The sequence below is a fragment of the Myripristis murdjan genome, chromosome 8, assembly GCF_902150065.1.
Source record: "Myripristis murdjan chromosome 8, fMyrMur1.1, whole genome shotgun sequence".
NCBI lineage: Eukaryota > Metazoa > Chordata > Actinopteri > Holocentriformes > Holocentridae > Myripristis > Myripristis murdjan.
The window spans coordinates 11,235,049-11,249,856 of record NC_043987.1 but is presented as its reverse complement, the minus strand read 5'-3'; the positions used below and the strand labels follow the sequence as shown (position 1 = coordinate 11,249,856).

The 14,808-nt window shown below is 42.0% G+C and overlaps 2 protein-coding genes across 4 annotated transcripts in view; both read left to right on the top strand.

The window, feature by feature from the left end:
• smurf2 (SMAD specific E3 ubiquitin protein ligase 2) overlaps positions 1-4,266 on the top strand; it is a 56,255-nt gene extending 51,989 nt beyond the window's left edge. For both annotated transcript variants that reach the window (XM_030056882.1, XM_030056883.1), the window contains 3 exons: positions 35-236; positions 2,949-3,024; positions 3,364-4,266. In XM_030056882.1, the coding sequence (XP_029912742.1) occupies positions 35-236; positions 2,949-3,024; positions 3,364-3,463 (378 nt within the window). In that variant the 3' untranslated portion in view covers positions 3,464-4,266. The remainder of the gene's footprint in view (positions 1-34; positions 237-2,948; positions 3,025-3,363) is intronic.
• Positions 4,267-7,872: 3,606 nt separating this feature from the next.
• Positions 7,873-13,773, top strand: ddx5 (DEAD (Asp-Glu-Ala-Asp) box helicase 5). 2 transcript variants are annotated; one of them, XM_030056884.1, is made up of 13 exons: positions 7,873-7,919; positions 8,707-8,878; positions 9,067-9,163; positions 9,281-9,414; positions 9,577-9,642; positions 9,903-10,044; positions 10,159-10,319; positions 10,468-10,640; positions 10,781-10,891; positions 10,983-11,044; positions 11,134-11,193; positions 12,518-12,739; positions 12,978-13,773. In XM_030056884.1, exons 1-13 carry the CDS (start codon positions 7,873-7,875, stop codon positions 13,391-13,393), a joined length of 1,863 nt encoding a protein of 620 aa, XP_029912744.1. In that variant the 3' UTR covers positions 13,394-13,773. The 2 variants fall into 2 exon arrangements, with proteins under 2 accessions (XP_029912744.1, XP_029912745.1); XM_030056885.1 differs by having other exon boundaries at positions 12,518-12,752; positions 12,978-13,143.
• Positions 13,774-14,808: the final 1,035 nt, after the last annotated feature.

Below are 14,808 nucleotides of genomic sequence, written 5' to 3'. Positions count from 1 at the left end.
TCGTAATTTCTCACGTTACTTTCTTTGCTTGCAGTTGATTGTGTGTGGCCTGGGTAAAATTGACATCAACGACTGGAAGTCTAACACGCGACTGAAGCACTGCACCCCAGACAGCAACATCGTCAAATGGTTCTGGAAAGCTGTGGAGTCCTATGATGAGGAACGCAGGGCCCGGCTGCTGCAGTTTGTCACTGGCTCCTCTAGGGTGCCCCTGCAAGGTTTCAAGGCCCTCCAAGGTGATAAAACAGGCATAAGAATCAACATTATATATGTCTACTGTATTTGTTGCTGCATTTGAAGTCTTATATATGAAATACACAGGTCATCTGTAACTGTGGGTTGACCCCACAAAACAGCCTTCATCAAGATTAGGGATGGGCTAGGGTAATAAAATAATGAACTGTAATAATTAGTCATCACCCACTATCTGCAAAGTATAGTTTTATTTATTTATTTTGTATTTCTGAGATTCATAGAATAACACACCAAAAACACCAAAAACTACAAAGCAGAAAGATTGTGCGCATTTCTTTTTGCCTTTTTTCTTAATTTAAAAATAAATTAAGTATTCATTACAAGGAAACTCGTCTATTTTAAATACAAGCCTTTTTGAAACAGTCTAGTTGGCAAATCATTGAGAGAATGCTACTGATTTGTCTTTTGAACACTTCCACATCACTAACCAAGGTCATAGTTGAGGCCTGAATCAAACTCTGCTCTGCTTGGTGTGAAAATTCAGTGCGTAACCTGCTCTGTATGACCACACTTTCTTAGCACCTGAGTGTGACAGCACATGACAAGGACATAAGAGGCGTACTGCACAAGAGCACTGTTAATCAAGTTTAGATATTGTGGTGACACCAACTAACAGCAAAAAATATGCATGTATTATACATTTTATAAATAAATAAGTGGATAGCAAGAGAGAGTTAAAAGTTTAACTTTGCAAGTTTCCAGAACTATGTTGTTCACCATAATGAACACATGCTCCTGATAATAAAGTCAGTGTTGTCAATTAGGCACCTCCACACTATTTCACAGGTACTGGGTAGTAAAAGTGAATATAATAAAAGAAGACAATCCCCACATGCGGCTTTTGTGTTTCCAAGCATAATTTCTTTTTTATTCTGACATGCTGCAAACACAAGGTAACTGCGGATAAAAATGCCAGTTAGGGAAATAAACAGCCCAGGCTCTGGTGTTAAGGGTTAGGGACCCTGTGTACGAAGCTAGGTGTGAATTGTTGTCCATGAGATGGAACTGGGTCGGGCTGTTGAATGGGGTCTAACTGAGAAACAGACCTGTGCTGCATGAAGGTGTGGTGAAGTGGTAGTAGAAGTGAAGTCTTTCCAGTCCCTCACCTGCACACATTGTCCTCCGCATTCACCACCACTTCTGTCTGCACAGTCAAGAGGTTTTGTGGAGGTGTGCATGTTTTTTGCTTTTCTGTGAGTGCCTGTGTCTCTGGGTTTCTCTGGCCTCAGCTGAACCCTGAGTGTGAGCGGAGTGCAGTGGTTCAGTGGGTCCATGCTGGCAGACAGTACTGCCCAGAGACAGAGGACCCAGGCATGTGGAGTACACCGTGATCCACGGCTCTTCCTGTCTGACAGTCAGGCAGCCCCCTTCCACACCTTACATAACATGGCCATCCTTCCTTGGTCAAAACATCATCAGAGGCCAAGGACCCAAAAACAGCATACACAAACTTAGTGCACTCATGTTGTTTACACATTGTTAGTGCATGTACATGTGCAAAACAAACTATATTCCAAATGCCTGGGGTCATGTGGGCCATAGTAATCTTGGCCTTTGTCACCTTAAAATCAATTTTGGTCTAAAATATTGAAAACATGACACGGTTAACCTTGTCTTTTTAATTTAGCACTTTTTAATTTAGCATTTAGATAGAAATACCATGCATTTCTTTTTCATCTGGTTGTTGGTGCACTCTGATACAAGCAATAGAAAAGCAAGAAGTGATAGCACCAATAAAAAGACTTACAGCCTGAAGGTAAGCTCATCAAAAGGCACAAAACTGACCTTAGTCACGCAGCCATTTTGACATGAAATAGCAGGTAAACACAAGTGACATTTATTAAGGTCCTTGTCCATTTAAATGTAGCAGTCTCTTTCCAGTGAGCCAGTGTGAACACTAGGACCCTGGCTCTATTAGACCTAAATGGAACAGAACCTTCATTAATGTCATTACTAACACCTGTGTTTACCCGCTATTTCATGTCAAAATGGCTGCCATTAAGTGCCAAAAGGGTCAGTTTCTGGTTAAACACAGGCATAATGTGCCATAATGTCAGTGATGTCACCAAAGCAGTCAGTTATTCATGTTTGGTTTTGTCTTTCATTCATTGTTTGATTATAGCTGCACAACAAAAAAAAAAATATATATATATATATATAAGATGTAGGTCAATACAGTATTTACATTGTGCCACATAAAGGCACTTAAAATTTAATTTCCAGCATTTACAGGTATTAGAAAATGGTCAAATAACAGCTCTCAGTCCTTTTAGGAACGTGAGGAATGAACAGCACAAATATGACCTATGAACTTGAATGAAAGATGTTAAAAAAAAAGTGACACATCTCAGGCTACAATGACAATATAGTCCAGATGGCTTCACCGTGACAGCCAACATTTTTGGACACTATTTTGGCTCCGCTCACCTACTTCAAAGTCTGCACACAAAGGATCCATAGTTTGTATGGGAATAGAGTTAAGCACATTCTCAGATTCCTATAAATCTCAGACTGCATGGAAAAATGTATACTCACTATTTTTATGTGTGCCCAGTCTTCACAGTATATGTCTGCCCCCTTCTGTCAAACAGTGACCATGCTGCACAGTAGAGAGCAGATTTGTGTGCGTGTTGGTGTGTGTGTGTTTGTGTGTGTGTGCTTCCATTGTGCTTTAACAGTTGGTTTTCGTACAGGTGCTGCTGGCCCACGGCTCTTTACCATCCACCAGATTGATGCCAGCACCAACAACCTGCCCAAAGCCCACACCTGGTGAGGAATCTGTCCATACTATGATACTTTCCAATGCTGCTTCCAGTCCAGGGCCACAGTGCATACCTTTGAGTGAGAGGGGAATAGTTGCATTAGACAGAGCATGTGTATTAGGCTTTAGGTTTCACCTTGTTTAATCAATTTTTTACTAAACCATGAAAGGACTGTGCAGATTTCATGTCAAACATCCTTATACTCTTGTCTACTTGGATCTGTAGTTTGCATCAGTGCAGCCATTTAGGTTTTGGCAAAGTACAAATCTATTCATTACTTTATTGCAGGGAGCTTCCACTGTAAAACTTTAATATTCATGTCTGTTATCCCCTTCTCTTTCCCTAGTTTTAATCGGATCGACATTCCTCCCTACGAGCACTATGATAAACTGTATGACAAGCTGCTCACTGCCATCGAGGAGACATGTGGCTTCGCCGTAGAGTGAGTCACTGAGGCAGGCAGGGGTCAGCAACGACCAGGAGCAACACAGCTTGGCCATGATCAGACCCCCGACTAATCAGCCCACTCAGATGGGGGAAATCCATGGCTGCCTCACCCAGGGACTCCCATTCTTACTAGGGACATGTGGCCAGGCCAAGGGTGGGCGGGCAGGCAGAGGAGACCAGAAAATGTTGCCTGACTCTGTATGAGTTTTCCTAGACGCCCCCTTATTTTTTTAGCATTAAAAAGGATTTTTTTCAGCTGCTAATAACTCAGACTATTTACTAACTTGTGGAACCTGCAAAAATTGCTGGCTGTTCCCTGTTCTTTTTTTTTTTTTTTTTTTTTTTTTGTAAGTTCATTTTAGCATTAAAAAATAGACAGTATTCCATGTAGCAGTTCACCATCTTACCAAGCAGAACATAAATTCAGTCCATTCTGAAATGATTGCCGCGTTAACAAGACTGGTTTGCTAAGAGTACAGGGTTATTGTTGGTTGCTGCAACCACTCAAACTCTTATTTTGGATGCAGAGTGCGCATTAGGGCTGTTTGGTGCCTCCTAGTGATCAAACTGGGGCTATCAGTAGCACCACGGCTGGACGGTGTGGTCTGCATCCAAATCAGAAGGCGAGGCTGGAGACTGTGTCCGGAGTTCGATAGTGCCCTACTGTTTACAGCCCTCTCCAAAGACAGCAGCACAGGTCTCTGGTCCTGAGTTGCTGCCCAACAACCAGCGCTGCATTCCCAGAAACCTATTTCACAAGTTTGACATCTAGTTTTGTTTAAAAAATAAATGAATGAATAGCTTGAAATGTGTTATTTTTATATAATGGGAAAATGGAAAAAGAAACAATAAAATTCTATATAATATATATAATTTATTGCTTATATTCCAGAAATCTTTTTCCATTATTTCAGAAAAAAAAGCTTTTAAATGTTACATGTTACTGTTTAAATTATATAAAAAAAAACAAACAAACAAACACAAAAAAAGAAAAAAAAACAATTTGTGAAAACAGAATTAAGCTTGACTGAATTTCACTTAGATTGCTGTGGTTGAATTCTTGACATAGCCTCTCTCATGACGTAAGGAGAGGTACGTCTTAAGGGCAAATACACAATATAATATATGTCCTCTGAGTGCCATAATAGTTTCAAATGAATGAAACGTTGCAAATCTTAAGCTGACCCTTTAAATTCTTGCGAATTTCATCCTGGAGCTCTATATGGTGATGTGCATACAAGGTGTTTCCCTTCTATTGCCCCTTGTTACGTTTTTTTTTTTTTTTTTTTTTTTAAGTCGGTCTATATTATTGTCACTAGCATGAAACGTATCACTGCTTCAGGCGTCCAAAGTCCATCATATCTAGAGCAACTATAGCCCATATATGTGCTGCCTATGTGCTGTCAGAAAAGAACAACCTCTACTACCTTATGGTTAAAGCCATGTGGTGCTATATACCGTACACATTTGTCTTATGTAATATCAGTAACCATTGACATACTACTACTGCTTAAAATGCACAATACCCCAGCCACCCTCGTCCCCGTTTGTGGCCACAGAACAATCTTTGGCAGATATCACTCAGACCACTAGCTAGCCACGTTCTCAGGAGATGTCACGTGTAGTTTGTAGAGTCATTTGAGAACTGACAAGAAACTTGTGAAAATTCTGACCCCCACCCCCCTCGTTTCAATTTCTTGAATGTCGTTACATTGATGCAACTCCTGCATGTCTCCATATATGGGCTTTTCGGTTGAAAGTGACATGAATGAGATGAACTCCTGTTTTTACCCTGCTATTCAGTCCATACCAGTAATGTTTCATTTGGGGAGGATTGTGTGGGGGGAGGGGAGGGTTATTTTCTACGATTTCATACAAATTCATGAATGTTTTCAAAAGATGCTGCCTGTCTAGCAATCTCTATGACCATGGACTGTTCTTAACGTTTGCATACACTTAAAAAAAAAAAAAAAAAAAAAAAAAAAACTGTTCATTTTGTTCTTTTGTTATGTAGGCTAGACAAGTGTATGCAAAGTGAAAAGTGTCCTCAGATGGTGCTTTGTACAGTAATAAGATATTGTTCATATATGTGGATCACACAACCTGTAATTTATCTTTAACTTAAGTAGATTTTCTTAAAAATGAGAAAAGGAATTGCACACATACAGAACGTGGTGGCCAGATGTATGGTGACCTCTATACCAGATATGGACTGATCAGATTTATATGTAAACACATTCATTTACCCTCAAGTCCAGTGCACAAGCAGAATGCTCTACTGTGTGTTTCCTACACTACATCCATCACTCAGCGTTGCCCCACAGCTGCCTCTCACTGAAGAACTGACCTTTATATTAACAAGTTAAAGTTGAGATGCAGCTCTTGGTTTCTTTCTTTTTTTTTTCTTTTCTTTTTTTTTTTTTTATTAGCATGATCCACTAGCAGGACTATATCTCTCATAGCTGACTGATGCAATTGATGTATGTTAACACTATCATTTTGTAAGAGTATTTTATTTTTGTGTGTAATTAGTTCTAATTAAACTTGCCTTTGTCTAAAGATGTAAGGCCTTGTACAAAGACGTCATAGCTCTCTTTTGTGTTTGTTCCTAAAGTCATGAAAAGACCTGAATAGACAGCAAGAGATGAAATCGATGACAAAGATGACAAATATAAAAGTTGTCAAGGACCAGACAACCATGAAAACACACCATCAAATCAAAAGTAGGGTCATGTCTTTGTAGGCAATGAACTCCATGCTGTTTTTCTAGCTACAATCTAAAGGGATTTATTTTATACACATGATAAAGGGGGTAAAATGCTTGTTATTGACGAGTATTGGAAAGGACTTAAGTTCATTGTAGCCTGATCAGTAGCTGCCTGTATCGGGTACACTCGTTTTGAGAAGCACCGTGAAGCGGGGGATGGAAAGATTCAAGTGGCCAGAATTTGAATGAGAAAGCCATGCATGTCCTGGGTTATCAGGCTGGTTTCATTGCAGATGTGCCCAGCCACCCAGAGTCAGAGGCAGAGAGGAGGAAGAGCCTTCAGATAAAGAGAAAATGTAAAGTAAGGTTCCCCCTGAAAGAAAGGTGCCAAGTGGCTCAAATGTATGTAAATACAGTGTATTTACACTAGCAGCCTTTGCAGAATCCGCCTTCCCCCCCAAAAAGTAAGTCTCTTACACAGGCTTGAAATGATAAAACCAGGTGGATCTACTTGAAAACTAGCCAGCTGGGGTCTGATTTCTGTGCAACAACTTGTAGCCTACTTTAAGAGATAAATAAGACACAAGGGGTGGGGGGGAAACAGATCTTTGCTCTTGCAGTTTTTAAAAACTACACATTTTCTGCTGTTGTGGCCAAGACACCCTTGCAAAATAGATTTGGAATCTCCTGGTGTTTCTCTGGCAAAATAATGGTTGAATAAAAAAAACAAAAATAAAAGAATGTCAAGTCAATATTATCTTTATCTCCATAATTGCCCATCAGGAGGGGTATATTCCCAGCACAAGTAATATCTACTATTATAATATGTACTTTCAAGATCTGTTGAGGTCATTGTTGTCACTTGCATGCCTCTTGGTCAAATAAAAAGACACTGCCGCCTGCTACATGAGCCAAGACAGTTTGCTCTTGTGCAGCGTGATGAAAAAAAGTTTCCTTCTCTCAGTCTTTTAAGATCAACATATATAAGCCAACACAAAACAAAAACAGGACACAAAAACAAACAGTGGACATTGCTCAGGGATACATCACTATAAACAAAAGACTACAAACTCTGCCTCAAGTCTCATTCTCACTCCTCTATTGACGTCACTTATCGTAATTACAGCGGAAGTAACCGGATTACCAGTTTCTGTCTGGAACATATACATCCGCCAACTTTTTTTTTTTTTTAATCAAACAATGCCAAATTACCTAAAGACATCTATATAGTTTTTTCTCTATACTGTAAAATAAAATGTAAATATAATTTTAATCATTTATTTTCCCAATTCGATACTGTCCCATTAATTCGATTATTGATCTCCATGTATAGAATTTGTTCATGGGAACCTTTCCTCTGTAAAGTTGTACTACTGACTCATAATATACGCTACAGAGGACCACGGGATTAACCTTTGTTAGAATTAAAGCAGTGATTTGACTAGAGACGCTATTTGGTGCACCCGATAATCTCTCCGCTGCTGTGTGAGAGAGGCAGCGTTGAAAAAACAGTGCCGCGGATGAATACATCAGAGGTGCGTAGCGTGAGCGTTACATTTCCTCTCGCTATATAAGCCGGACCTCATTTTTACATTACCGGCATTTCAGCAAAACCACTGCCGGTTAGGTTTTTTTAGTCGGAGTTTGATCCGCATTGTAATATATTTAACTTGTTTTTTATTTATACCAATTGTTTACAATATGCCGGGATATTCTGACAGAGATCGTGGCAGAGACCGGGACAGAGGGTAAGTGCCTTTTCCTTGTGATCATTTTTTGAACCGAGTTTTCCCCTCGTGTGGTCTCGTAGAAATGGCTGACAAGAAACGAGGCGGTCGAATTTTGAGCACCAAATTTGGTCGATATGGCGTGTCGTTTGGTTTAATACGAGACAGTAAACAGTGTTGAAGTAGTTAACCGGTTAGTTTAGCTTTAAGGAGACACAGTCCGTTAACGAAAGCCGGAGCCGTTGTCTCTGGCTCAAGGCCTTGTCCGGCCTCGCGCCCCGGCACAGCGGCAGTTAGCCTGGATTCCACTGCCCTTGGACACTTTCATCCAAAACACCGACTAAAGGTGATGTTAACCCGGTTTAGCGTGTGTTTTAGATACCAACTACATGGTGTTTCTTTACCAATGCCACTACCTAGTCGGTTGTGACTTTTTTGTTAGACCGGCGACCGGCACAGTTCACGTTTAGCTAGTCGGCTTTTCGCCATGTGGCAGCGTGAATGCGGATACAAAATGCCGGCCGGGTTTCCATTGTTCCTCTGCTGGCTGGAAAGTATATGGCAGCTATATAATCTCACAACATGACGCAGTAGAAAAAAGTCGGAGCTTTTCCTGCTCCCACCAGCTGTACATGTACTTGTGCTTATAACTGGTTCTCGACCTGTGAATTGATCTGTTGAACTTAACGCCATGTTATGACCTGCCGCGGCTCTGTGAAGCCATGTAGGCCATGGTTGTTGCTTCAAATGACCTGAACCAAGCAGACCCTGTTGCAAAAGATGTTGATGAACTTTTCTGTGGTTTTAGCTATGGCGGCGGTCCTCCACGTTTTGGTGGAAGCCGTGGTGGCGGAGGAGGCGGCGGAAAGTATGGAAACCCCGGTGAACGGCTGCGGAAGAAACACTGGAACCTCGACGAACTACCAAAATTTGAGAAGAACTTCTATCAACAGCACCCGGACGTCACCCGTAGATCACCGGTATGTACTCACATGGGCCCCCTCAGCTCTGTTCATTTGGTGTAAGTGTTACATAAGACTGCTGGCATGTGTTTCTCCTGCACGTGTTGAGGAGTTGCACAATCAGATGTGTCCACAGCTCTGCTCTGGAGCACATGGCAATGGCATCTTGGCAGAAGTTCATTGGTTTATGCTTTCTTATCTTGCAGCAAGAAGTTGAGCAGTACAGGAGAGCCAAAACCGTAACAGTAAAGGGGAGAGAATGCCCAAACCCCATCATGAAGTTTCACGAGGCAAGCTTCCCCTGTAAGTTCAATGTATTGTTTGACTTTTAATTTTTAATTTAATTAAATTTTTGAATGAAAGCTTTGTCAGAGTTGAGTTTTAGTTGCAAATTACCCCTCATTTCCCATCTTCCCACAGCCTATGTGATGGATGTGATCAACAAACAAAACTGGACTGAACCAACACCCATTCAAGCTCAGGGGTGGCCCCTAGCCCTGAGTGGCAAAGATATGGTCGGCATTGCACAGACGGGTTCTGGCAAAACACTCTCTGTAAGTCATGTGTTCTCTCCCAGTGTTGGCATTGATTGTAGCTCATGTCCTTTCACTGATCTGACCTAGTCAGCATGGATCAATGCAGCGTTTGTTGGTTATTTGATCAATATCACAATTGTTAACACACCAAAGTAATTCTATAATCTCTCTACTCTGCAGTATTTATTGCCGGCAATCGTGCACATCAACCACCAGCCATTCCTGGAACGTGGAGATGGACCCATTGTAAGTTTACTTATCAGCCTTATACAAAATAACAGGGATATAATTGCTCATTCACTATATAAGACTTTTTGACTTAAAATTATTTACATGTAACATTGCATAGAAAAATAATTGTTTTTCGCCTTAACAAAGTGTTCTTTAGTGCACCAGGTGTATTTGGTGTACATTGAGAAATACTCAGCCCAGCCTTGAAGTTAATTGTGCACATATCTGTCAAGACAATGATTTAATGAACACCGCCATTTTATCTCTGTCAATAGTGCTTGGTGCTAGCCCCCACCCGTGAGCTGGCACAGCAGGTGCAGCAGGTGGCCGCAGAGTATGGCAGAGCTTCTCGCCTCAAGTCTACCTGTATCTATGGAGGAGCACCTAAGGGACCCCAGATCCGTGACCTGGAAAGAGGTATTGTCAGTCTTGCTGGCCCAAAATTTGCTTCCTTTTATTTTGGAAAAATATACATATCTACACTGAGCCTATTTGTGGATGTGTTTGACCTCATGTTAACTCAATTTTCAGGTGTGGAGATCTGCATTGCCACACCAGGCAGGCTCATTGACTTCCTGGAAGCAGGAAAGACTAACCTTCGCCGGTGCACTTACCTTGTACTGGATGAGGCTGACAGAATGCTTGACATGGGCTTTGAACCACAGATCCGGAAAATTGTTGACCAAATCAGAGTAAGTATCCAGTGCTTCCTTGAAGCACTGCTAGTTTTTACAAATGGACAATTGTACCATCACAGTCTGCAGAAGCTAGAAAAGACGTTTTTAATCAAAGGCAATGCATTGCTCAGTGTTTTCAACCCTTTTTTTTTCTCTCCTGCAGCCTGACCGGCAGACTCTGATGTGGAGTGCCACTTGGCCTAAAGAGGTCCGCCAGCTGGCTGAGGACTTCCTGAAAGAATATGTCCAGATCAATGTTGGAGCACTGCAGCTGAGTGCCAACCACAACATCCTGCAGATAGTTGACGTCTGCAATGACGGAGAGAAGGAAGACAAGTGAGTATTCCTTTTATTCTAAACTGAGGTAGTGTTACAGCTGATTGTAAGAAAGCAATGTATAGATGTTATGTGGCAGTATAAATGAAACACAAGCTCTTGACTTGTAATCAAGCAATTGAATTTTTGTCTCATTTTAGACTTATCCGTCTGCTTGAGGAAATTATGAGTGAGAAGGAGAACAAGACCATCATCTTTGTAGAGACAAAGAGGCGGTGTGATGACCTTACCAGGCGGATGAGGAGGGATGGGTATGTAATGAGCCTTGAATACTTTTTTGTGATAAATGGTTTGTCATGTAGATACTCAAAGCCATTAATAACAAAACTGTCCATTTATCAGATGGCCAGCAATGGGTATCCATGGTGATAAAAGTCAGCAAGAAAGAGACTGGGTTCTAAATGGTAAGTTCAGAACTTCATGTTCATTTTATTAATTTGAGCCACAACTTAAATTGCAGCTTCTGTAATGCATTTTTGTTTTCTGTTTTTAGAATTCAAGTATGGAAAGGCTCCAATCCTCATCGCTACTGACGTTGCCTCCAGGGGTCTAGGTTAGTATCCTCTCTGATCTCCTTTACAATCCTCTGTATTTCAAAAAGAAAGTGTATTTGCTTTCTTTAACTCTTCTGCTTCTTTCTGAGTTTCTCCCCGTACCTGAAGGAGCAGTCTGTATGGCAGGGCCTTGGCATGACAAGCCCAGGTCTCCAGAGGGGGAAGGAGGATTCTTGGAGGTGTCCTGACTGGGGAGGCACGGGTCCCCCAGTCATGCAGATATACAGAGGTGACAAGGCCCGAGTGCAGCATATCGCTCTGGCCTGCCTAAAAAGGGGGGTGAGATGAGGGCTGGCCACAGTTCCTCCCCCATATGTTCATCTGTTCTCTGGCAGTGGTTTGGACTGCTTCACACCCAGGCTCTTATCAATCCCAGCTCAAAGCCCAGCTACGGTCTCCCACTGTCTTGCATGTCTGCCTGGGCGCTGCAAGTCATTTGAGTTGTGGAAAGGTGTTTTCTTTAGTGTAGAGTCAATGTAAAGCATGGGTGGCGTAAATGTTGCAGTTTCCTAAACTCATGTCGAAATAGCAGTTTGTCAGATCGATCATGCCTTCACCTCTGTAATGACATGGCTACTGGCGCTTTTGGTGACAGTGGGACATGCTAGTTGGCCATGGACAAAATCCAAGCTCACACTCCTCCCTCGCCTGCGTTTCAAAGTCATGTCGAGACCTGCCAGCGAGAGACATTATGATCAAGTGAACACTGGGTCTGGAAATATCTTGCCATGCCGAGTGGAGAAGCACTCTTTCATTTGGGAGCAACTGGCTCCTTTTTATAGGCATGGGTTCAGGCCCACAGTTTCTACAGTTTGGGCTTTATAGCCAGCTTCTCAAGTGTGCGTGACAAAGGGACTTTGATCTACCATGTTAAGTCCTAGTTTATACACACGAGGAGACAGTAATGTGCACACAGGCACCTGAGGGTCACTTGACAATATGTGGGGCGTGTGCTGCAATGGGAATGGACTAGTGAATGCATACTCCTAAATGGTAAGACTTCTGATCCATTTCTTTGAGGGTGGTTTGGCCGTGTTCCAAGAAGGGATGTTTTTTGTTTTATCCCACTGGATTGGAAGCAAATGGAGTGTGCATCGTTTCTCTTTTCCCACCGTAGTCTCCCCATGGAATTTGTTGATCTGGAGTTCTGTCTAATGTCAGTTTTTTTTTTCTGCAGCCTTATGGATTAAGCAGCTACACCCATTCGGTGGTGGTACTAACTTTGCCTTTTGTTTTTGATCTGGTTGTTGTGGTGGTGCTGGTGTGCATCTTTGCACGCTCTGCTCCTCTCCCTTTATGCCACACCGCAACACAATCTTGCAGATGTTGAGGACGTGAAATTTGTCATCAACTTTGACTACCCCAACAACTCTGAGGACTATATCCACCGCATTGGCAGAACGGCGCGTAGCCAAAAGACGGGCACAGCCTATACCTTCTTCACCCCAAACAACATGAGGCAGGCCGGCGACCTTGTCTCTGTGCTCCGTGAGGCCAACCAGGCCATCAACCCCAAGCTCCTCCAGATGGCGGAAGACAGAGGAGGTAAATCCAATTGGTGAGATACGGAAACTGTGGTGTAAACTGCAGCCACTTTTTTTTGTTCCTAAATTTTTCTGCTGCTTTCCTTATTTGCTTTTGAGAAGTGGATGGGTTCACCACAATGAAGTTAAAGGTATCAAACCAATCGCATTGACCTTTTTGTAAACAACACAACTGGTGCTTTATCTCCTTTCACCTGTTAACTTTATTTTTGTAGTAAAACATCTGTTTGCTTTTGCAGGTCGTTCAAGGGGAGGCAGAGGTGGCGGGTATAGAGATGACCACCGGGACAGGTATTCCAGTGGCAGGCGTGATTATGGCAATTATAGGGACAGGGATAATAGTAGAGGTTTTGACAATGGACCAAAGAAAGTCTTTGGCACAAATACACAGAATGGAGGCTTTGGGGGCGGTGGCAACAGCGGTGCCTTCAACGGAGGTGGCTACAATAGCAATGGACAGTCCAACTTTAACAACCAGACAGGGTCGTTTGGCGGAGGCCAGAACAACTTCCAGGCCCAGCAGTTTGGCCCTGGAAAGACTGGGGCTCAGAACGGTGCAGGCCACCCACCCTTCCCCTTCCCTCAGGGACAGGCTCCACAGCAGCACCCTCCGCCGCTGGTGCCCTACCCCATGCCACCTCAGTTCCCTCAGTAAACACGCACATTAAAGTAAAAGTAATTTATTGCTTTTGTTTTTTTTCTTTTGGTCTTGTTTTAAGTTCTATACTCAATCCAGAATTGTACTGATTTTTTTTTTTTAAATGTACTGTATATTTACACAACGGGGTTACAAACAACTTCAGCCTCTACTTAAGTCCTTTGAGTATGTAGGTCTGCAGTGCAGCAATAGTGTTGGTGCACTTTTGTTTTTTCCTATTACTATTAATTTGTTACATTCCTCAGTAATGTTTAGTTGTTTTGTACTAGGTAATTCCAAACATATTGGTTTTTCACGTGTATCATTGAAAGTGAAGTTAAGATCCTAACAGGGAAGTGCACTGCATGACCTTTCAAATAAAATTCTTTACAAAAAGATTTGTGTTGTAGTGTCCTTTGTCAGTTTTTTTTTTTCTCCTAAACTGCTGCAAGCCCCTAAGAATCTATGTATCATTTGTATCATCTGTGGCCAGAGGGTGGCAGGTTTTACCTGAGTAACATCAGTGACATCCTCAAATCATTTACTGAAGTCCCTTAGGATTGTGTTTGGATGCAGTGTGCTAGTCTGCCTTCATGTCTTAATCTGGAAGCATATTTGTCTTTCACTGACATTTGATACCCACTGACCACAATTTGCAGGTACAGCCATTGTTATATAAATAGGTGTCCAGTAGATCACATTACAGCACCAAGATGTATGAATGTGCAGTGCAAAGCACAGATAGTTGGTTAAAAATCTCTCCAGTCTTGCAATAACAGAAGTACCACTCAATCTGAAGATACCTTTTTGGACTAAGCACATAAACGTGTGTGTGCGTGCACTTGTTGACAACCACAACATATGTTGGGAATGAGAGTTGACATCAGGGTGAACCCGCCTTTTCCATTCCTTACAGTCGAACATTTCTTCCAGTTTTAGTGACTGAGCAGGGCTGGGGACTCATTTTCCCTGTCAAGCTGCCTGACCTGCTGGCACAGATCATATTTATGGGTGGAGTGACAAAAGCACTTGTGATCTTTAGAAGAAAAGTTTTAGGTCATCACATTGTGGAAAATATTGTTACCTATTACTTGACTGTGTGAAAACACTTAACTTTTCATTGATATAGTGTTCAGCTTTATCTTAAAATGATTGACTGGTATGCAGTGCTAGCCCCTAATTCTGTCAAACAAATCTGCAGAGAGAAGAAAAATGTCTCCACCTGCTGTTGAAAGGCAGTGAATGATGTGTGCTCCTCATTACACATAAGCAATCAGCAGCATCTGAACAGAACAGGTTCCACACTCTGAATGACTGCAGGCAGTGACCTTGAGGAAGAGAAGTGCCTGTGGACTTCCCATTTTAGTGAATCAGGTTGGCTTTCATGACAGAAGACAAGCAGTCCTGTCTAAAGTGTATAATAATGGAGCTGA

What these genes read in the sequence shown, in the direction of transcription:
- ddx5 (XM_030056884.1), top strand. Translation starts at nt 7,873, where the DNA reads ATGCCGGGATATTCTGACAGAGATCGTGGCAGAGACCGGGACAGAGG. An exon ending in GTTCTGGCAAAACACTCTCT is followed by an intron (nt 9,415 to 9,576) that starts GTAAGTCATGTG and finishes TCTACTCTGCAG; the next exon opens with TATTTATTGCCGGCAATCGT. An exon ending in AGGCGGATGAGGAGGGATGG is followed by an intron (nt 10,892 to 10,982) that starts GTATGTAATGAG and finishes TCCATTTATCAG; the next exon opens with ATGGCCAGCAATGGGTATCC.